This window comes from Quercus lobata, chromosome 5 (genome assembly GCF_001633185.2).
Source record: "Quercus lobata isolate SW786 chromosome 5, ValleyOak3.0 Primary Assembly, whole genome shotgun sequence".
NCBI lineage: Eukaryota > Viridiplantae > Streptophyta > Magnoliopsida > Fagales > Fagaceae > Quercus > Quercus lobata.
This window is the reverse complement of record NC_044908.1, coordinates 35,914,121-35,938,981: the sequence shown is the minus strand read 5'-3', so window position 1 is coordinate 35,938,981 and position 24,861 is coordinate 35,914,121. Positions and strand designations below refer to the sequence as shown.

General features: G+C 34.7%; 1 protein-coding gene across 4 annotated transcripts in view; it reads right to left on the bottom strand.

Moving 5' to 3' along the window:
• Positions 1-24,861, bottom strand: part of LOC115991804 (ABC transporter C family member 13) — a 65,740-nt gene that overhangs the window by 34,157 nt on the left and 6,722 nt on the right. For all 4 annotated transcript variants that reach the window (XM_031115734.1, XM_031115736.1, XM_031115735.1 and 1 more), the window contains exons 6-18: positions 22,371-22,471; positions 19,467-19,530; positions 15,157-15,408; positions 14,841-14,910; positions 13,860-13,920; positions 9,912-9,999; positions 8,895-9,013; positions 8,305-8,402; positions 7,972-8,038; positions 894-1,011; positions 660-776; positions 418-498; positions 78-332 (exon numbers count right to left, since the gene is read on the bottom strand). In XM_031115734.1, the coding sequence (XP_030971594.1) occupies positions 78-332; positions 418-498; positions 660-776; positions 894-1,011; positions 7,972-8,038; positions 8,305-8,402; positions 8,895-9,013; positions 9,912-9,999; positions 13,860-13,920; positions 14,841-14,910; positions 15,157-15,408; positions 19,467-19,530; positions 22,371-22,471 (1,491 nt within the window). The remainder of the gene's footprint in view (positions 1-77; positions 333-417; positions 499-659; positions 777-893; positions 1,012-7,971; positions 8,039-8,304; positions 8,403-8,894; positions 9,014-9,911; positions 10,000-13,859; positions 13,921-14,840; positions 14,911-15,156; positions 15,409-19,466; positions 19,531-22,370; positions 22,472-24,861) is intronic.

Genomic DNA, 24,861 nt, shown 5'->3' with positions numbered 1-24,861 from the left:
GGACAAACAGAATTTTGAAACTTATCAACAACAAAAAAATAATAAAAAAAATTTGAAAAAATCAAGGCACGTCTGACCTCTCCAATTACTGCAACAAAGGAACCCTTTGGGAGTTCTAGAGTCACATGATTCAACACCATATTCCATTCTTTCTCATTACTGCATGACCAAGCACAACATGCATCATGGATAGCTATAGACATATCTTTAAAGATGGCTGCAGACTGTTCATTCAATAAATCTGGTGAAGAAGAATCAGCCATCAGTTCAACTTCATATTTGTGCTCAGAACAAGAGAGAAATCTGCTCAACCTTCTGGTAGATATAACGGCCTGGCATAAAGTAAAGAGGCTCAATCAACAATTACTGACTATAAAAGGGTCCATTTTGAAAACTGACAGCTTGTGGAAAACTCACATCAATGAGTCCATTAATGACCCATGGGAATGAATTTAGGGGGGATATCAAGGTGTTAAACAGAGCAAGACAAGTGAAGACCTGCAAGTAAGGGTTTTTAGAAAGAAACTCCATTTATAATAACCACATTCATAAAGGTTCACACAAAAAAAAAATATAAATAATGATAACAAAAACGGAAAGGAGGAAACAACACTGTCACTGAGAGATCAGATGTGTGGGAGAAAGAGTAAGCAGCATACCGTTGCAGCATCAAGTTGATGTCCCATGAGTGCGAAGAGTCCAAATGTGAACAGCGAGAAAAGAGCGGGTGTTGCCGCCCAAAAAAATACACACCACGCATCCAAGTACTTCCGAGTCTAATAAAAATGGTTCAAATTAATACAATTCAGATTTTGTTTGGGCATTGGAAAATGGAAGTTGTCTAATCAGTTGCATAAATTTCAGGTACTCAAAGAATGTGACTACAGTCATACACTTAAGTGTGCCACTTCTGAAGATCTTGTCTCCATCAACCAGCTAGAAAAAAGAAGCTCCCAGCCGTACATCTTCAAAGTCCGAATATATGTCAAAAGTTCATCCGTCCTTCTTATCCTATTGAGGATCACAATTATTTGAATGTAAAATATTTTAAATCATAAACTACACTCTTTTTTTTTGATAGGTAATAAGATTATTATTAAAACAAACTGAAAACAAATGCAAGCCAATACAAGGTGTTCATGATGGTGAACACAAGGAAAAGCAACAAACACACAAACAGCAACAAAGAACAAGAACAAACTTAAAGAGCAATACTAAGAGAAGAAATAAACTCAAATATAGTGGAGCAATCCGAGATGCCCCAACACCTAGACCAATCAAACAAGGTCTTCTGGCATAGAGCTTGTAATTGAACCAAGGATTTCTCGGTATCCTCAAAAGAGCACCGATTTCTTTCCATTCAAACAATCCACATCAAACAGGCAGGAACCATATTCCAAATGTCTGAATTAAATTTTCCCAACCCAAAACTCCAACAATACACCAAGCTTTCCACAGAGCCTGGCATGACCCATTGTGTCCCAAAGATCTGAAGCATATAAACCCACAGAGAGTGAGCTACCGAACAATGGAGGAGAGTAAACTACACTCTAAAACACATTATACTATATTCTATAATTGCAATTACTAATGCTACTATGAATGTACTTGTCGATGTTGTCATGGATATTGCCAATTCATCCAGCTACTTGAGCCTGACAGCCCAAATGAAGCTATAGAATTCCATTTACCAAATAAAGAATTAAAATATCTCTTAACAAATATGCAAGCACCAACCTTCCTTTGATTTTCAGCATAAAAGCATATAAGATTTTGGGCATTCCTTTAACCACTAGAGAAAGAAAATGATGCAGGCAAACAAAGACAATGTAACAATAAAATTGAAGAATAGGAAAGTAAAGGATAGGTAACCTAGGATTTAACACCTAGGATTGGCTAGAGTCAGTACCAGATCATTGGGACAATTTTATCAAGAGAAATTTTATTTATCATCAAAATAATGTGTCTCCATAGGAGTACATTATTGTGCTTATAGGCTACTAAACTTTTTTTTTTTTTTTTTTGAGAAATCCTAATTCTAATCGTCTTAGCAAACCTAATTCTAATCGACTTGGGAAATCTCAATTACTAAATTAAAAAAGTAACTATGACTCTAGAAAATTAAATAAAATGCTAATAATCTAAATAATACCTAATAAAACTCTAATTCACTGATAAAAATAAAATTGACTTCCAAAATTAAATAAACTAAATTAAGATAGTTATCTGTTTGAGCATCCCACATCAAAAAACTATAATGTTGCAGCATGTTAGAGTTACTCCTAGTTATTGTTTTATATTAACATGCTAATATAAAACAAAACTAAAAGTAACTCTAACACAGGGCAAGAACAACGAAACCAGGTTTTGCTAGAAAAAATCACATGCTGGCCTTTCCTCATTAAAAATATACAATTAAATAATCAAGCCAGCTGTATATTAACCTGCTTCCATACCATGTCATAAATTTAGAGATACTATAAACGGTAAAGGAAAAAAGGAATGTTTGATTACTAAAAGTAAGATGAGATTTATAATGGGCAACCACCATTAATGATACATTTTTTATAGGTAATCAAAGTTTTATTGCATAAAAAGTACATCGTGTTCACAATGATAATGAACACTCTATGCTTAGAACAAATACAAGTAACTCAAGAGAGATATTGACATAATGTAGAAAATCATAAATGGAAATACATTGTTTGAAACCCCAAATTCTAGACCATTGAAACAAAATCCCAAATAGCAGAGACTTCATACAAGTCTCTAAGTGTTTTCAAAAGTACGGTTATTATGTTCCCTCCAGATTAACCATATTCCAAATATTTGAAGAATGCTTCCCCAAACAATTCCTACATCCAAAAAAAAGTGAGGCAACCATCTTCGGCATAATCCATTGGATCCCAAACATGAGAAAGACTTCACACCATAAAGCATGAGCATACTTACCATATAATATTTCACATGTGAGGGTTAAAAGCCTAAGAAACCTAATACATGTTTCTTTCCACAACATGGTCTCAAAGAGTGGTTTAGCCTAGCTACCTTCTGCCACTCACCCCACCAGCCACAACCAACAACCTTCTGCCACCAGAGATCAAAATCTTCATCGCCGATCCCTCGCCCTAACTCCGACGACCACAAAAAACGCTGGCTGGAATCATCAACTAGCTCTAGCGACTGCTTTGTGGGTCTCGCAAACACTATTCTATCGTTGCCAAACTGCGTCATGGTTCTAGTCATCTTCTTCCAACGACCCATTAACACACCTTTTAGCACCAACCGTAGCTCTGATCTTCGCGCCGCCAGATTTCCTTCCTTGGGTACTGATATGCTCTTCTATGGTTCAACTCATTGTCTTTGGTCTACTATGACTTGATTCTCAATTTGGGTAATCCTTGTCTGAACCCTTTTCTTTGTTGATTTGGTAATTTAGTTTTGGAACCTGATGTTGTTTGTGTTACTGGAGCATTATTTGGATTTATTGGAGTGGCTATGAATGGCTGTTGGACTTGCTTAGTGTTGGAATTTTTTTTAGGGGTTGCATTTGTTTAGTTGTAGTTGACACTCTGCTTAGTTACTTTCCATGGGTCCACTAGTTTATTGGTTTATTGTGAGTTTGTTAATCAATGGCTGCTATGGAGACCAAAGATAGTATTTAACCCACTAATTATTTCTTGCCTCCAAACATGTTTATCTATTTCTTCCATTCAAACAAATGGAAGTAATTATGCTTAAAGGGCCCAAGTAGTTGAAGTGTTTCTTCTTGGTAGAAAGAAGTTTGATTACATAATTAGTGAACCCCCCATATCTACAACTCTAACTATGCTGATGGGAGAGCCAAAGATGCACAAATTAGGAGTTGCTTGTGGAATAGCATGGAGTCTAAGATCTGTTGTAGTTTGGTTTTCTTACCAATGGCTAAACTTGTTTAGGAACAAACCAAGGAACTTTACTTTGGTGTTAACAGATTTATGAACTTCATGAAGCTTATTTCTCCCTGACTCTCAATGACTTGTCTTTGGAGGACTATTATAACAAAGTTTAGGGTATATGTGAAGAATTCAATATTTATCAACCCATCTCCTCAGATATTAAAACAACGAAGAAACAGCAAGATCATATGCATGTTGCTCACTTCCTCTCTAGCTTACCTAAAATATTGGAACTAGAGAAATCACAAATTTTGGCTAGTAAAGATGTCCCTTCATTGAGTGAAGTTTTTGGTAGACTTAGACAAGCCACATTATCTAACTCTAGTACTACTACATTCCCTTCCTCTAGTACTGATGCATTACCTTCTAATGATAAATCTGCTTTTGCCACTTCTATAGGGAGTGCAAAGGTGGTCGAGAAGGCCGAGGTCATGGAGGTTATGAGCAAGGGGGTCGGCATTCATAAGTGCACCTATTGTTATGGTAAGAATCATATGGCAGACTTCTATTGGGAGTTCTATGGTAAACCCTCAACTCAACAACCTAGCTTTAAGGCAGAAGAACCAACTTCACAGTCACTTCCACCAACATCAAAAGTAGTCTCCATTAGAAAGAGTACAATTGCCACTTGTCTATGCATTCTAATTTTGTTAGGTTTGGCTCTATAGCTATTTTGGCTCGATAAAGGTACTTCCACTACTTGTCATGCCACACAGGAACCTTAGGTCATTGACTCAGGTGATACTGATCATATGACTAGCACCTCAAGTTTACTCTCTGACCTTGAGCACTATAGCAGTCTTCCCAATGTTACTTTGGCAGATGGCTCAACCATTAAAGTTTCAGGTTAGGGCACTGCCGATCTTAATCCTAATCTCTCTCTCTTCTGTCTTATATATTCCTGACTTTCCTTTTAATCTTTTGTCAATTAGTAAGCTTACTAAACTTTTGAATTGCGCTACCATTTTTTTATCCACTCATCTATCTTTCAGGATCTCAAGACGGGGAAGATTCTAGGTGGTGGGCATGAAGCTGATGGTATCTACTACATGGATAAGTGTGGTTCTTCCAGTTTTTTGGCTTCTTACTTGCCTATCTCACCTCTTCAGCATTATTTTCTCCTTGGTCATCCCTCTCCATAATTTGAAATTGTTAATCCCATCATGTCGTCAACTTGAATCTTTACAATGTGAAGCATGTCAATTAGGTAAGCATCATAGGGTGCCATTTGTCTCTAGGCGTGAGAGTTGTGTTAGTGCTTTTCATTTAGTTCATTATGATATTTGTGGTCTAATAAACAATCCCTCCTTGTTGGGATTTAGATATTTTGTCATTTTTGTTGAAGATCATTCTAGGGTCACCCATCTTTATCTTATGAAAGAAATGTCTAAATTGTGCTCAATTTTCAAATCAATTTTTATGGAAATAAAGACTCAATTTGATGCTTCACTTCATATTTTTCAATTTGATAATGCTCATGAATATTTTCATACATCTGCCTCAATATTTTGACGATCATGGTATAATTTACCAATATTCATGTGCTCATACACCACAAAAAAAATAGCGTTACTGAACACAAAATGCGTTATTTGTAAGAGGTCACTCATGCCCTATTGTTTCATATGCATATTCTCAAATCATACTGGAGTGATGTTGTGTTAACTGCTTGTCACTTAATTAATCGCATGTCCTCCACTGTCCTAGGTGGTCAAATCTCTTATAAATGTGCTCTCCCCTAATGCACCTTTGTTTCTACCTCCTAAAATCTTTGGTTGCATGTGCTATATCGTGGGTCAAGGGAGTGATAAACTTGATCCAAGATCAATTAAATGTGTTTTTCTTGGGAATTCTCGCACTCAGAAGGGATACAGATGTTACTCACCTACTCTTCGTCATTGTTACATTAATGTTAATGTCACGTTCAATGAATCTCAATCCTATTTCTCTCATTCGGTGGGTAGTGACAGTACTCTTCCTTGTCTTCCTCGCTTACCGCTTGTGTCTCCTACTGAACCTCCTCAAAAACCACTCCAGGTGTATCATCATCGGCAGGAAGCTCCCACAAAGACTTCTTCCCCGCATAGCGATCCACCTCCTAACCCTAACTCTCTTCCAATTTCTTTGCACAAAGGTAAGCGTACTTGTACCTCTCATTTTATCTCTCTATTTGTCTCTTATTACCATTTATCTTCATCTATCAATGCTTTTACCTTGTCCTTGAATTCTGTTGTTATTCCTAAGTTTGTCCAAGAGGCTATGTCCATCCATGATTGGAAGTCTGCAATGGAAGTAGAAATGTCTACCCTATCTCAAAATGCTACTTTGTCTTTGGTTACTTGTCCTCCAAGGAAAACTACTAATGGTTGTCGTTTGGTGTATATTGTGAAGTACATGCCTGATGGTTCTATTGAGCGATTAAAAGCTTGGTTTTTTGAGAAAAGGTATACCTTGATTTCTTTTGTCCAAATTTTGATCTCCTCAGCTGCTAATTTAGGCTGGCCACTTTTAATAAGTAATAAGTTTATTAATATTAAAAAATGAACACCCTAGTACACATGGAGTGTACAAGGGGTCAAACAAAAATTACAAGAATCTAGGAAATCAAAAAAAGGAAAAAAAAAAAATGATTGGTTTCACAAAGCAGCCAACTAATCCATTAAAGTTCTAAAGAAAAATAACTTGAGTTCTGGTATGGATCTCTCATTATCTTTAAAGCACCTACTATTTCTCTCCCTCCAAAGACACCACAAGAAGCAATGGGGAACAATCAACCATATATACCCATTTTGATAATAACCAAATTTGCCTTGCCAACATGCTAGAAGCCCCACTACAGATTGCGGCATAACACAGCTTACTCCAAACATACCAAACACCATAGACCACAAATCTATAGCAACTGGACAATGAAGAAAGAGATGATCAACCAATTCACCATTACAGTTGCACATGTAGCACCAATCCAATATCCAAACCTTCTTTTTTCATAAATTCTCAATCGTTAAGCATTTCCCTAACGCAACAGTCCAAACAAAGATAGCTACTCGAGAAGGAATCTTCTGCTTCAAAATACTTTTCCAAGGAAAACAATAGTCATTAGAGCCCACTAAAATACTATAATAATCCTTAACCATGAAACCCTTCTCTCTATCAGGCTTCCAACATATCTTATCCTCACCAAACCCCTTCACTAAAGCACCAATTAGACATTAAAATTTCTTCTTGAATGGAGATTTGAAGGAAGAGGTGTATATGGAGCAACCACCCAGGTTTGTTGCTCAAGGGAAGTTTGGAAAGGTGTGTAGGTTGCATAAGGCAATCTATGGTCTTAAGAAATCTCCTAGAGCTTGGTTTGGCAAAATGAAGCAGAGTTAAAGTTTGGATTGCAACGTTGCCAATCTAATCACCCTGTGTTTTCTTATACCTCTGCAAGAGGAAATATTTTATTAATAGTGTATGTTAATGATATTATGATCACAGGTGACTACAAGAAGCATACTGATGATTTAAAGAGATACCTTCAAAACTTTGTACTGATGATTTAAAGAGACACCTTCAAAACTCCTTTCGAACTAAGGATTTGGGCAAACTTTGTTATTTATTGGGTATTAAGGTAGCACAATCTAAAGTAGGCATTAGTTTATCACATAGAAAGTATGTGTTAAACACTTTAGAAGAAACTGGCTTGTTAGGATCTAACCCCGTGAAGACCCTTATGAATCCTAATGTCAAATTGTATGAAGTACAGGGGGAGCTATTTTATCTAATCTTGAGAGATATCGTCGCCTGGTTGGTAAGCTAAATGATCTCATAATTAAGGCGATAACAACCCCTAAAAGTGTACCACATTCACATCATCTAACCAATTTGACAAAGACTCAAATTCACGAATTGTGTAGTATTAATTCAATTTTTCCATCATGCATACAACCTATCTGTAGTATCTGTCATACACAAACATAATTATTTATTTTATTGCAAACTTCAATAGTGCACTAATGCTATAGAGTGAGAAAAAAGATATATCTACCTCTCATCCTTTTGCTTCATCATTTTTTCAGTAGCACTCAAAATTAATTTAGATATCCATTTATTCACTGCACATGAAAAAAATTCAAATATAAAATAAAATTTATGTTCTTTTAAAAAAAAAAAAAAGCTACAACAATATGAAATGAGCAACATCGAGCATGGTCTGTTTACAAAATGAAGATAATTAAACCAAGGAGCCCTAGCTCAAATGGCATTTCCTCTCACAGGTGTGGTTGGAGGGTGAGATCATGAATTCAAAACCCATTGGATACGAGTTTAACATATCAATCAAAACAATAACTAAAAAAAGTGGGACATTGCATATAAATACCTGGTATCAGCAAGATGGTTATTGCAATTCCAGAGACAAAAGCAAATTTGACTTGCACATACAAAAGATACAAAGCCACTCCAATTTGCAAAGGCAAGCTGAAACAGTCATGAAATTATAGTGTTTCAAAAAACTAACAAAAGATGATGGCATAAATTTGCTCATAAATCAGATTGTTTGGGGGGGGGGGGGGGGGGAGTATTCATAACTCAAATTCTAAACAATAGACAAAAGTATAGCCATGAAAAAACTATTCACATATTAATAGTTAATACTACTAGTTCAACCTTTGACTTTACGATCAGAATTATCATAAACAGAGAGAAAATGGGATCACAAGCAGCATTGACAGATCAAAAAAGAATTCATATAATGACAAAACAAGAAATAAAAAGAAAAATATAAAACAAAACTTTCATATGGATATGTGCTGCATTGACTTATTTAAATGGCGAAAACAATGGGTTGTTCTAATACTCTCTGATATAGTGTCTAGTCACCATCATCACCTAATTCTACTTAAATATTTCACTGTAAAGAGACAGACAGACCAGAAATATTTACTTTAAATAGTGATCAAAAGCCATCACCTCCAGAAATCATGGAAACTGTTACACAGGTTGACAGTTCTATCCGCATCTATGGACATGAAAGTCTGAATTTCCCCCTCAGAAAATTTTGATCGCTCTGCTAGGTTGATGTGTAGACACTGTCAAAAAGTATAAAACTTCAAATAAATCAATTATGTGAGTTTTTTCCAAGCAAACTAAGGACCTATATCAATAGCTAGGAAGAAGAGGGAGAGATGGGAATAATTGAAAAAAATTATCCACACACCAAAAAAAATCCGTTTAAGACATCAACAGTAACAACATGCACACACCTTCTCCATAGATGTTTACAAATTGATGTTTAAGTTGTATAAATTGATGTTTACAAACTTTGAAGGGAACATAAAAAAGACATACTGATGCAGGACAAATTAGGGATTTGTCTACGTTTTGTTGTGGAAATTTAGGGTTAGGAATGAAGAAGAATTAGAGAAAAATAAGGGCTGTTTAGGGGCTGTGTGAACAGTACACATCAACAGAAGAATAGAAAAAGAAGAGAGAATGAGAAAGAACCAACAAAGGCCAACAAGCCTATTGCTGAAAACACTAAATTTTACTAATCAACTCATTCTACTTCCATTGAATACATTGAGCACAATATATATAAAGACTCTTACTTGGACTAATAATAATAAGATTCCTACTACTAATAGGACTACCGATAAAACCTAATAAATACTTAACTTGGACCCAAAGAAAATAAACCTAGATACTTAGAATACCCTAGAATATCCTAGACTCAACTAAATTACCAAAATACCCTTAATTCTCAAGAATTGCAAAAATTACATATTTGCCCCTAAATATAAAATTGACCATAATTAATAAAATAAAAACCTAAATCAAAAACTGTTTTAACCCTAAAAGACTCAGACTATTAGAATGACATGACTTTCACCTCAATAGGACTTCACACAAGGACCCAATAAAATAATTCTTGAATAGGCGAATTTGCAAAGTTGTAGCATATTAATCTTCCATAACTTTGTGACATACCTTCTGGTAGATGACAGTCATAATACCAGACCGTAGCTTTAGCTTCAGCTTGGAAAGGTGGAAAGAGTATTGAGTATCAAAAAAGGATCTGCACAATTAAGACAAGCATTCAACAGATATTACTATTAGTAACTAAAGGAGAAAACATATATATGTTAGTTAAATTAATCCTAACATATAACATATTATTGATATATATAGGTATACACTAAGTTTACTCTTTTTCACCTAGCTTTATACCCGTAACACATCCCCTCAAGCTTGAGAGTATATATTATACAATCCTAGCTTGTTACATAATAAACCCAAACAAGTTTTATAAAAAGTTTTGGTAAACATATCAGCAATTTGGACTCTTGTAGAAACATATGGAGTAGCAATTACACCATCTTCTCCTTTCTCCCAAGTAATATGACAATGTACTTCTATATGAATTGCTGCTTGATTATGGAGTAGCAATATGAATTGCTGCTTGATTATCACAATGCATAGTCATAGGCATCTTCACAACAAATTTTAAATCCCCAAGTAAATGCTTAATCCACATAGGCTCGCATGATGTGTGTCATGGCTCTATACTCAGCCTCTACACTAGATCTCACTAAAACAGTTTGTTTCTTACTTTTCCAAGTAATCAAATTTCCTCCCAAAAAAGTGCAGTACCCATTAGTGGATTTTCGATCTAACGATGATCCTGTCCAATTAGCATCAATAAAGGCTTTTGCCAGTAGGTAACCGTTAGCTTTATACAAAAGACTATGGCCTGAATGTGCTTTAAGATACCTCACAATCCAAATAACAGCTTCCCAATTTGGAAGGCAAGGATCTTTCATGTACTGGCTCACAACACTAACTGCAAATAATATATTTGGGCGAGTAATTGTCAGATAATTTAGCTTACCAATATCTCTCAGGATTAAATAACAACTCCTCTTGATCTTCATACAATTTGACATTAGGATCCATAGGAGTTTCCACTGGTTTAGAATCTAACAAGCCAGTTTCTTCCAAAATATCCACCAAATACTTTCTTTGTGATAAACTGATGCCTTCTTTAGATTGTGCTACCTCAATACCCAAGAAATACCAAAGTGTGCCCAAATCCTTAGTTCAAAAGGAGTTTTGAAGGGAGTTTTAAAGGTATCTCTTCAAATCATCAATACCTTTCTTGTCATCACCGGGTATTATAATATCAAAACATACACTGTCAATAAAATCTTTCCTCTTGCAAAGGTAGGGGTGGTAAAATTGGACACGACCCGCAAACCCAACACAACACAACACGAAATTAGCAGATTATGGATTAAGCTTAATGACTTTGTTTCATATTCGGGTTAACACGACTGACCCGTTTAATAAACTGGTTGGATTAGTGTTCAACACATAGAACCTGTTTAACCCATCTGACCCGTTTAATTAAATGACATTTTACCAATATACCCTTCAAACTCTAGGTATATAAACTTATTAGTTATTGTGATTTATTTTATTTGACATATTGTGATTGATTATTTGTGATATTGGGATATACTTTAGTTTTGAATGATTATTTGTGATGCAGTTACTCGTTAATTCTAAATTTTATATTTAAAATATTTATTTGTTTGTTTTTTCATAAATGTTTTTTTTTTTTTTTCATTTTGATAAAATCTGATAAACAAGTTGACACAGCTGACCCGTTTAATAAATGGGTCGTGTTAGGGTTAAGGAATCTTGACACGTATAATAAACATGTTGGGTTAGTATTGACCTATATAGTCGAACACTCATGAGTTGACATAATATGAATCCGACATGCGAACACGAATTGCCACCCCTATGCAAAGGTATGAAAAAACACAAAATGATCAGATTGGCAACATCGCAATCCAAACTTTAACTCTGCTTCACTGAATTTACCAAACCAAGCTCTAGGAGATTGTTTAAGACCACAGATGACCTTATGCAATCAACATACCTTTCCAAACTCCCCCTAAGCAACAAACACGAGTGGTTACTCCATATACACCTCTTCCTTCAAATTTCCATTCAAGAAGCCATTTTCAACATCTAGATGAAACGGTGGCTAGCCCAAATTAGCAGCTAAGGAGATCAAAATTTGGATAGAAAAAATTTTAGTAACAAACAAGAATGCTCTGCATAGTCAACGCCGTATGTCTGGGTATACCCTTTGGCAACCAAGCAATCCTTGAAACACTAAATATAACCATTAGGCAAGTGCTTCACAATATACACCCAACAAAGCAAACACCCAATGACAACCAACTGTAGTTTTCCCTGGAGGATGAGTACTTAGAGACCAAGTAAAATTTTGAGACAAGGAAGACATTTCTGCTTCCATAGCAGACTTTCAACCAGGGATGGATATAGCCTCCTGGAGAGACTTAGGAATAACAGCAAAATTGGAAGAGGTAAATGGTCATAAGAGACAAATTGAGAGATAGGATGAGAGGTACAAGTACGTTTACCTTAGCATAGATAAATTGGAAGAGAGTTAGACTCAGAGGCAAATCACTAGGCAAGGAAGAAGTCTTAGTTGGAGGTTTCTACCGACTACGATATAACCTAGAGTGGTTTCTGAGAAAGAGATTCAATAGGAGACACAGGCGGTAAGCAAGGAAGACAAGGAAGAGAACTGTCACTACAAACCAAAGGAGAGAAATAGGATTGAAACTCATCAAATATGACATCAGCACTAATGAAACAACAACAAAGAGTAGGCAAGTAACATCAGTATCCCTTCTGAATACAAGAATACCCAAGAAAAACACATTTAGTAGCACCCAAGTTTATCACTCCTTGATGTGAAATGGTCAAACTTAGGTACAGTTCATTATGTGTTGTACCTTAAGTTCCCTGATTCAATGCAATCATGTGGTTGCATTAACCAATAAATCACATGCTTGAATTTAATTATCCTTGAAAAGGGTAAAATACTATTTTTACAGCATTGGTCAATACAACCATGTGGTTGATTTTGATTGGAGAACCTAAAGTGCCTAAAGAACTGTACCTATGTTTTTCCCTAAATGAAATATATGGTTGTAAAGGTAAAAGAAACAACATGCGAGTCACTAAAAAAGATTTCAAAGGAAAACAATATAATATTTCTCACATTGTTGGTGTCGTGCAGAGAAGAATCATAATGCATTAAAATATTGTCTAAATGTAACATATAGCTAATGACTGCCAAGAATAAAGATAATAAAGGCTAGATCACACACTGATATTCAGTACTCCAGAATCAATAAAAAATAAAAAAGGAGCAAGGTTGATGCAGGAGGTAGTGAGAAGACAAATTTATTATATTTTATTTGATTTTATGTATCAAGGGCAATTCTATAATTTCTTAATATTCTGGAATGGGCTGTGCTTATAGTCCATTGGGTTTTATTTAAGTTTAGTTATTTAATTTGGGTATAGTATTAAAGCCCAAGGAGTCCCAAGTCCAAGTCTTATTAGGGTTTTAAGAAATTCTAGTTCTACTAGGATTAGTTTTAGTCTTCTATTTAAAGAGGTGTAGTATCTTCTATTGAGGTGGTGATTAATAATATTTTCACATTTTAGAGCTATAAGCTTGTTACGGTTTGTGTGATGTAGACTACTCTTGGGTGTGACTCCAAGGAACCCTAGGAGTGATGCCAAGGAACCCTAGGAGTGATTTTTAGGAATTTATCTTTTATCAAGTCCAGGTCCCCTATGGATGTTGATATTACCATTTCAACTGAATTTGACTTCAGAATTATTACTTGGCCATAATTGTAATGAATACATTTTTCTTTTCCTAAAAATTTATTGTAGGAGAATTAGTCTCTCTTCTAAATTGATAGTACAATTAACATTAATAATTAAGACTGGAAAGCACTAAAAGGAAATGTGAGGCACAAGAAAAGGGAAAACGAAAGGAAAATTTCTAAAAATATCAGTAGAAGTCCAAGAGAGAGTTACTTAAGGACAGATGTCAGCCCCAAGGACATTGCAAGAACATAGCCATCTAAATGCCCAGAACCTGATATAAGAAAGTGTTAATAAAATCCATCATAATAAGTAACCTCATCAAAAAATGATTACTAAGAAATATTAGTGAAACACTAAGTGCCTAAGAGATGCAAGAGTTCTTTGAAAACTTCTTTTCCATTTTCTAAAATATGCAATAACAGCATTGCTAACCAATGAATCAGCAGAACCAGTTGCAAACCAAACTGCTTATGTTAAAGCCCTTGCCCTTTTCTTAGTGATGGTTCATAATCAGTAACCTCATTCCTTAGTTTAGGAAGTGAATAACCCTCCAACAGACAAGTGGGCATTTGGAAGTGAAATTCACTCGGATTGAATTACTTTGCAAGCAGAATCTGTACAGCTAATCAAAAGATTTTGAAGAACTGGATTATGATAGAAAATCTACAATTCTTAGATTTTCAATGACTAAAGTGTGATTTAGATATAAGATGCAGTTGGGTGGAACAGATAACAATATCAATAAAGTGTTTACAGATAGTGGTAACAAATGAAATTAAGCTTCACTCCAAATTACAAATGAAATTAAGTTTCACTCCAGATAAAATTAATTTCCACTCAGATTGAATTACTTCGCAAGCAGAATCTCAGAAAATACACAACTTTGACATTTTAATGATTTTCATGTGAAGTGTGACTTAGATATGAGATGCAGTTGGGTGGAATAGATAACAATACCATTAAAAAGCATACAGCATAATAACAAACGAAATTAAGTTTCTCCCAAAATTGCAAAGAAAATTTCTAGAAAAACAAGGAAAACAAAAATCATGCAACGATGCAGTGGATCCCATTATAACCACTTTTTCAACAACTAGTTACCTTTTTGGGCTTCTATTAATGAAATATTTACTTATCAAAAATTACATCTGGAAAATCACAGCTAAAAAAAGTGACCATTTGCAGCAAAACCTTGTTGAAGAAATCGAATCAGCTTATTGAGAAGCAATGGTCCCGCAAAACCAATACAATCATTAAGCACCTTGCAATATTTCAATACAATTACATTATTATTAAATTGAAATCTGTCGAAGAATAATAATTGAACAAATAAACGAACCAGAAAGAACAAAACTATATGCTACTATGTTTTCTTCTCTAACATCACAAAGAAAAACACAACAGGAATAAGGGGCAGGATCAAAATAGAAATTAAAATATCTATAAACTCATATTCTTGTAAGTTTCAGCAAATGATAAGAAAACTTTCTCTCAGATAAATGAATACCTTTAATAATCCTAAGCGAACATACGGCCACCCATATGCAGAACAGATTGCTTTAAACAATGAAGGATTAGAGCAATTTTTAATCAGCTGATCTTGCCAACAGCTTAACAATCTATTATGACAGGAAAGTGGATCCATATCAGCGGGTAGACGAAGCAAATCTTCAAAGTCAAGCTGCTTTGTCACACCATGATTCATCACAGAAGTGATAGATTTGAATGTCATAAGATCCCAATAGCTTTGCGAATTTCCCTTTCACAATCAAATTAAACATAAACATTTAGTATGAACTGGTCAACTTTGAGAAATGGAAAGAAAAAATTAATAATAAACAGCATCCGAAAGAAGATTTATCATTTTGGACTGTAAGCCTTAATTTCTGACTTATGTGCAATAATTGCATAAGACAGAAATTGTACTTTCCATAATAAATGATTCCTCTGAAAGGTAAAGATTGACATTGTACGCTTCATTAAAAAGTAAAATAAAATAAGCAGTTAACTGGAATTGTGGGTGACATCATTGTAACAGTTTATCAGTTAATAAACTATATGAAAGTTGTGGAGCATTGAAGAAACTTATAAGCATTTCACAAATTGAACTTGTAGGACAAAAGAAGCTTATTATAGAGCTCTTCCACAAGCTGGACTTCTAGCTGTCAATGTTCGTCAAACCCAGTATGCTTGGATGAGGCATGAATGTAAGCAACATGTCCTAACTATTTGTTACCTTCTGAAAATTAAAAAGTCATGCTAATCTGGTTGGGATTAAATACCAGGATTCTTAGCTGCATTTTCTCATAATGAAATTAGATAGAGCACTACCAAATTATAAACAGAAGAACAGAATGGGACAGAACCTTGAACTTTCAGAGTCATATTTCATTAACAATGGCACAAATTTTCTATTATAAAAAAACTAGAAGAGAGAAGTAAAAATGAACTAAGATAATTCTTTGGCAATTGCTTTAATCAAGAATCTTTGTCGTTTTATAAAAGTACAAGTCTACTCATTCGTACTTGCATAATGCAAGCAAATAGAAAGATAAATATAAATAAAAAAGCAGCCAAATGCGATACTACCCTCACCCCAAAGTTTTTTTTTTTTTTTTTTTTAATAGGTAATAACAGCTTTATTGATAGTAAAAGTACGATGAATTTACGATAGTAAACTCACTACACTGAAAAGAATGCAAACCAATCAAAAAGAAAGACTAACAGAATTAAGAAAGTCAGACAAAGAATGACAATGCGTAAACCATGGGGGTCCAACCCTTCACTAATCTGGGTTCCCACCGAAGAAGCAACAGTAAGGGGTGTCTATTTATAGGGTGTTTATTCGAATTTTGAAATCCCCCAAAACTCTCCTTCTGATTTAAATTCCCAGGAATATTTGGAAACTGATTCTCCAGACATAACTCCCTGCCTGATTTCACGTCTCCATTATGATTTTTCCAATCTTGATTCCTTGAATTTCAAGTGGACTTTTCAAGGCCACCACCGCCAACAACCGCCTCCTTCCCCGGCCTAGAAGCTGATTTTCCCAGAAGAATTCTCGTAGCTTCAAGGAAAGCCCAACCGCCCTTATTCCTCCCTTCCCGGACACACAAACAACCACGTCTTGCCCCATTATGATACTCAGAGATCTCCAAAAAAAGACAACTCTTGTTCGACCTACTAGAAAACTCCAAGATTTTATACTGCTCATGGAACTGTTTGAAAAAGTGTTTCTTGCTAAAGTCCCACCGGCACAGCTCTACCAAACAAGCAATGGTCCAATCCAATCCCGATCTACCGACCCAAATAGAGCCATGATGCCTACCCCTTTTTTCAGTAATGGAATAAGCATCCATACATCCCCCATCAAAAGCCAAGAGAAATGACTTTGAATCAATACGAAAAGAAAAAGAATGCTTCCCCTCTGGTACCCCTGGTTTGGGGTAAAAAGGCTTGGAAGTGGGTTTAGGCAGATGCTGTACAGGCCAGGGATTTGAGGGTAAAGAGGGCTGGGTTTGGGTATAATGAGGAATGTACTGAACAAATTGAATTGGCCAATAGAAGGATTGTGTGAGAGGGCAAGGATATGAGGGAAGGAATTGTTGTGGAGTAGGGAAAAAGTTTTGGGAGGCTAGAGATAGGATTGGATATGTCGTTGGTGGAGGATGGGTTGGCAGGGAAGAAGAGGGAGGGGGTAGTGTTTGTGGTGGAGGGAAGGGGTAAGGTGGAGGGGGGAAGTTGGTGGGGGTAAGAGCCATAAAGTCTAGCTAGGGTGGAGCACAACCTCAATCTATCTAACCAAAAAAAGGTTAAGGAAACCAATGTTATGAATACCGTTCCAGACCCGTTTCGGTTTATCCAATGGAATGGAATATTTCGGTACCGGCCTATTTCGGCGTACCGTTTCAAGGTGTTTCGGGTTGCCTAAAATAAATATATATATAATTCCTATACAACATAAAATTATCAGTTCAAAGAAGTAAATAACTGAAGAACAAAGTTTAGTTACAAAATTGGTTGTAGCTTAAGGCAACAAACTCACTCAATAAAATAAATATTACTATATATTTTGAAAATCTAACCGTTAAATTACATGTTCTTTATGTTTTTAATACACATGTCAAACTTTGTGTCAATTGAATATTATTTATTATATAATCTATAAGTTTATATTTTATGCATAATTTTAAATTACAGAAATTTGCAATTTAAAAAATTTATTGATGACATAGCTATTGATCTAATTTTCTTGAAATTTTGCAAACATAGAGGATATAAGAAAAAGATGTAATCCAATAGTGGATTGTCAAAATTCACTTCTAATAAAAAGATATTGAATAAAGTTGTAACCTAATTTTGTAACTAAACTTTGTCCACAACTAAATATCAAATAATACAAATAATTTAGTCTTAAGTCTTAACATCAAAAAAAAAAAAAAAAATGTATTACATATTTATTTATTTTTTTAGTTAAATAATAATACAAGTTAATGAAAAAAATATTAAAAAAATGCTTAATTAACTGATCAGAATCATCATATTAGTTTTTTTTTTTTTAATATCAAGATAAAGCTAAACAACTAAATAGCATAAAGCATATTATTGAGATTGTTCTTCTCTCTTCTTTCTTATTTTTTTTTTCCCTGAATAACCCACTACATTCATCATTGAGATTGTGTGAAACATAAGCTACCTACCACGTGTGCAATACACATCCCAATAATATAATTAAAAAAATAGATAAAAGCTCTTGAAGTAATAAATTGTTGAAAAAATAAACAATAAATTTGTCTAAATATCTTCCCCCATTTATTACCCTACCTACCCCACTACCCATTCCACACATCTCTGCCTCTCTCTCTTAACTCTTTCAAGTTCAAAGTCCTGTGTCTCTCAAAAATTTGAAGAACAATTGAGAACTGACCAGCTCTCCTTCTGCTTACCGCCTCTTTCTTGATGCCGAATGCAAATAAGCATGTTTTAAACTTGTTTTCCCCTTTTGTTTTCTCTCTATCTCACACAAGCACTCTCTCACATCACACCCATACCTCAAAACCTCTCTCTTTCTCTCTTTGTATCTGGACCCACAACCTCAACTCATACCGGCCAAATCTTGTATTTCGGCCAAAATTGACCGAAACAGCCCGGAACACCCAAAACTCACCGAAACAAGCTGAAATTTGATCCGAGGTGGAACAGGGGGACTATTGTTCCATTTTGTATGCCAGTATGAAATTTTCCGGCCATTCCGGCCAGAATGGAATGGAATTAATAACAATGAAGGAAACATATAAAAAGTTAGGAAGATATTTGTAGGCAACACAAAAGGAACTTGTTAATAAATGTTTAAGAAAAGCCATAAAAGGCAACATAAACATGCAACATAATAAAATTGTTAAAAACAAGTTTCCCATGAATTTCCTGAAGGATTACATTCAAAGTTCTCCCATATGCCTTAGTGTGCTTCTTGAAGTGTTGGCTAGTTATTTTCCAATAGACATCCATATCCATTTTGAAAAAATGTTTGCAGGGAAACATATTTTCATCCTAAGACTATGTTCTTTGATAACCCATGCCCAGATATTAAGTTTAAAAGGTAAAAATTTAAAATTAAAACTTCAGGACTAGGCATACATAGGAGTATCTTTCAAAATGTGCATTCCCAATTAATAATTACAGATCGCTTCTTACCTTGGTTGAAAATTATCACCAAATATACTCAAAAAAGGCTAAGAATAGAAGCAATTAAATAATGTAAACAAAAATAAAAAGAAATCTCTCAGAGATAAAATATGAAGATGGCAAAATACTTACAGAATCCCTATGACAACCTTCCTCTAGGTCCTTGTCAGTGGAAAGAAGTGACTCTTCTATTGAACTATAATTTGGGCAAGAGATAGTGTTGTCAATGGATCTCAAAAATATGGAAACAATAAGGATCAAGTGTTACATCTATATGCTTAAACTACAAATTGATAGTCCAATGGGTAAATGATGCTTGCTGTAATAACATTACCAATTATACATGCAAGAATTGGAAAACTGATACACATATATTCTTGAACTTAAAGCAAATAAGACAAGGAATAGAAAGTGACAGGCAACGCCTAATGCATTTTAGTGTAAAAATGTGGAGCTCAATGAGAGAGAGAGAGAGAGAGCACGGTTAATAAATTTCTATAAATCACTATATGGTAGATTTCGCCGTGTGGCATAGTTGTTAGTATCGAACAATATGTGATATAGATGCAGGATCTTTAAGAAATTCAGCACTATACTAGATTTCTTGAAGAATTCTTGAATAAGGATTGATGTTTAAGAGTTTAGATTAGAAAAGAATGACTGTTACTGGCTGTTTTGGGGCTGAAACAGGGGATAAACAGAAATAACACAAATAAAACACTAGGCAATCACACCGAGGTCATCCTAAGCATCACACCTAGGGTTCCTTGGCATCACACCTAGAAAAAGTTTGCATCGCACAAACAAAGCTTAAAATAAGCTGCTGAATTTTATTAATCAATCACTATATTCTGAAATAACATAACCACAAAAGAGTCTTTATATAGAGGCTATAGTTATCCATTTCCTAGTAGGACTTGGACTCTAAATAACTTATTCCTAGAATGAATAGGAATACTAACAACAATTAAATAAAAGACTTAATAACTCCTAAACCAAATAGGAAAAGGACTCTAAACATAAAAATAAGACTCTTGGGCCTTTGGTACAGCCAAGGACAGCCCATTCCAGATTTCTAGAAATTACCAAATTGCCCTTATTCTAATAGAACTTAATTAAATCCTGATCCAGCAGCTTCTCAACCTAAAAAAACTCAATACTAATAACTAAAATGACCTATCAAAGGTGCTAAGAAGGTCCAACATCAAAACTAGACCACAATTCTTGAATCTTTGTATATTTAATCTTCTTTTTGCTTGAGCTCTTTCTTGTCCTCATCAGATACATATCATACGATATGTATCATATCATGAACAAAAAGCTCCGTATCATAAATGCTCGTGAATTGTACGATACATAAAAATGTAGGTTTAAAAAGAGCTTTTTGTTAAATTTTTTGTTTTTATTTGAGTCCAACAAGTTATTAGACTTGTTTTTATCACAAAATTATAGGACTACTTGATTGAACCTAATAAAATAACATGTTCATGAGTTTGTTTTCCCCCTTTTCTCTTTCTCCTACAAAATTTGGATTACACACTTGACACTACTTTCATATTTGCAAAATATATATATACACACACATACACAATGAATAAGGTATTAAATGAGAATATAATTATTTTTATTTTTGATATTATTGTTACAAGCCTATAAGAAGCTAGAATGCGAAGAAGAAATATAAAGAAAAATCATTAAAATAAAAAAGAACTATAAGAGATACTAAATGTTGATGATGAAAAAGAAAATGTCAATAAAGAAATAATTTTGCAAGATGATAAACATAGTGATAACATTGACTTAAATGGAGTTTATTAGGCAAGATGATGAATATGATGAAGTATTATTTTGGCTCATATGTTATATATTATCACTTTTGAGATTTTAATCAATTTAAATGTGTATGTTATAAACATGTGTTAATTTGAATTATTTGGTTAGAGTTGTTATATTATTAAATAAGTGATGATTAAATTAGTCCTAATTTGAATATATTTCAAATTTATAATGAATATATATATTTAATTAATTTTATTAGGTGTTTGTGTATCTTATGATACATAATATGATACTAAACACGATTCAGAAAAATCAAAAACCAATTCACAATATAATTCACGTTTTAACAACTATGTCATGTGGTAGTTCGAAATCTACATTTTTTACTGAAACAAATCCCTTAAAGGTCTTCAAACTTCTCTCTAATCCAACTAAAATTTTGGAAGAGCAGAGGCTATAGCCTATAAATTAGGACATTCACCAAAAGACTCAGTACACGGTAAGCCTCTATTTTCTATGAATATCTACAATTCCACATGGACAATGCATAAACATACATCTTACACATCATTTAATAATTTTCATCAACGATTCTAAACAATAGTTAGGACAAAACAATATACCCTTGATAATTACACATTGCATTGCAATCACAGCCCATGACAAAATTATATGCCAAAATCGGTAATCTGCCATGTTACTAGAGGAAAAGTACTTATCAAAAAAAAAAAAAAAAAATTAGAGGAAAAGTTGAATAGTGTGGGCAAGCACACAAGAAAATTCTGATGGCATCAATTGAGCTGTAACATGCTTAAAAACTGCAGAATGAAAGCACATGCCCACCCCCAACCAAGGAGATTGTGGGGGTCGAGGCTGCTGACCTCACCATCCAGCTAAGTGATATTAATTATGAGGAGAGAAAGAAATAATCTAATCTCTAGAAAAAACTGTTTTTCTATCCCTTTTTGGGGTTGGATAGGAAGCAAATGGAAACCAAACTCTTCATATTGGAAAGAGAATTGTATAATCCACTTATTTAATACTGTTCTAAGTCATAATCTTGCTTTCATTCATAACTGGGTCTTTTACAAAAACTATCCACATATATAAGGTTTTTTCCCTGCCAGCCAAAAAAAAAAAAAGTTTTTTCTCCAAAGACGGCCCATAGTGCCACCTGAATTCTACATGATAATGTTCTAGATATAATTATGATCCACAAAAAAGGGAGACAAGAAGAGAATGATTAAACAGATATACCTGCTTCTGGAAGATGTCCGCTTTATCCTGATAATGTTAATGGATAAGCCAAACATGATATCCAACAAAACAATACAGCTCTCTTTAAGACATCTCAAAATCTGTCAAATGAAACTTGTAATGAATTGTGATTCCATCTACCAGAAAGATTCAGATGTCAAATAGTTTTACAGTATCTAAGCAAATAATTTCAAGGAGTTGAAAAGACTTCAAAGGGACATTAAGATGAATGATTTCAATCACAACATAAATGGCTTTCGGGTAAAAGGTATCATCTTTCAAATACTCCAAGATTGTATATAAGTTTGTTATTACAATAAGACCTTAAAAGTTTAAACATTAAATGTTTGTTGCTAGAACATACAAGGAAGGCTTTTCATCAAAGAACAGCTCCAAAAAGAATTTTGAGCCTCAAAATTTCAAAGAAAAAGTTTCTTAGTTTTTCTTTGTCATGGGCACCAGAAACAACAGTTAAAACAAATTCTTCTTCAGGTCTGCTTCAGGCAAGTGTTAGCAAGGCTGTTCCGATTTCTTATGGTCCGTTTGTGAAGGATGTAGCTTCTCTACACTCTTCGCACCATACAATATTGTTGAGGTCAAATTTAGAGGAGGGTGAGGTTGTTTCGGTAACATCAACTCGAAGTTCAAAGCTGCTTGACCGTGTTTCCGATGATGGGTTACATAACCAATGCCCATCAATTAGGGATTTTGTTGGTGATTTGGGAAAAATATTGGGAAATTCTAAAGATTGGGTGCTTCAACTTTGTGATGGGAGGCAAATAGCAATTCCACTTTCTCTATACAAGTCTCCAGAGACATTGTAGGATTACTCAGGCTCAGAGGGTGGAAATGTTCCAGGTACAGATTTTTGTCTTGGTGATGGGCAAATTACTAGTTGGGCCGATGAGCATGATGGCGCAGTGGATTTTGCTTCTGCTGATATGGGTTTGGAGTGTGAGGTATGGAAATCTGATGAGGGTATTTTGCCCTTCGAATGTAGCGGTGAGCTATTGGTTGTGGCTCCATTGGCAATTGAAAATCGTGCGGAGTCTGAGAGTAAGCCTATGGAGGTGTCTGAGAGGAACCCAATAAAGGTTGGGAGTTTGGAAAAAATTGATAGCAATCAATTATCTCTTTAGGTGATCAATAGGATCAAAGCTTTCAAGAAATCTATGGGGACTTCAATGGAGGGCTTTGAAGAGCAGGTTACAAGTTTGTTCTTAGCTCTAGAAGATAGGAGAAAAAAGAAGTTGCAGGAAGAAGGTGCACAAAAGAAAATGGTCAAGGTGGGGCAAAAGGGTCACCAGGAACTTAAAAATTTGGCAAGTACCTAAAGTGGTGAAACTGACTCAGCTAGAGGAAGATGGATTAGTAGGGATCGGGCTATTGTGGTACATCAATGCATCTGAAAATTCTTTCATGGAATGTTAGGGGCATGAATGAGCAGGAAAAAAGGCTCCAGTTTAGAAATTTGATTAGGCATTAGAAGGCAGATATTGTCTACCTCCTAGAAACTAAATTGGAGCTTATAACTCGAGGAATTATTCATAGTCTATGGGGTCGTCAGCATGTGGATTGGGTTTATTTCAGTTTTGTGGGTGCTTCTAGAGGGGTACTTGTGATGTGGGATAGAAGGGTGGTGGAGATTGTGGAGGAAGTAGTGGGTCATTTTTCAGTTTCTTGCAGGTTTAAAAATGTGGTTGATTAATTTGAATGGGCATTTACTGGAGTTTATGAGCCCAATTCTGACATGGACAGAAGGTTGTTATGGGAGGAGTTATTTGGTTTGTGTAGTTGGTGGAATGTACCTTAGTGTGTAGAAGGAGATGTTAATGTTGTGCGATTTCCCTCTGAACGTTTAAGCTCTGTCTTTTTTACTCAGGCTATGCATGAGTTCTCTGATTTTATCTCTGAACATGGGTTGATTGATCTACCATTAGAAGGGGGGAGTTTCACTTGGTCAAATTCTCGTGAGGTTGTTTCAAGGTTGAGGTTGGATAGATTTCTTGTGACACCAACTTGGGAGGTTTAAGTTTCCTTCTATTTGTCAAAAGCGGTTGTCTAGGTTGTTATCGGACCATTTTCCAATTATTCTAGAGGGAGGAAATTTTCAGAGTAATGAGGCCTTTTAGATTTGAGAATATGTGGTTAAAGGATGAGGGTTTTGTAGAAAGGATACATTCCTGGTGTGAGTCTTATCATTTTTATGGAGCTCCTAGTTTTGTTTTAGCAAATAAATTGAAGGCTCTGAAGGTTGATCTCAAGAGATGGAATGTGGAGGAGCTCCTAGTTTTGTCTTATCATTTTTATGGAGCTACTAGTTTTGTTTTATGGTTGGTTTTTTTAATAAAATTTCTTACGTTATCAAAAAAAAAGAATGGAAGAGGCAAGTCTAAATGATAAAAATAGAAGCAGTAAAAAATGGCATGTCAATTAAAAAAGTTAGAGAGTATGATCTTGGATAGGCTAGAATGGCCCAAAAAAATACCCG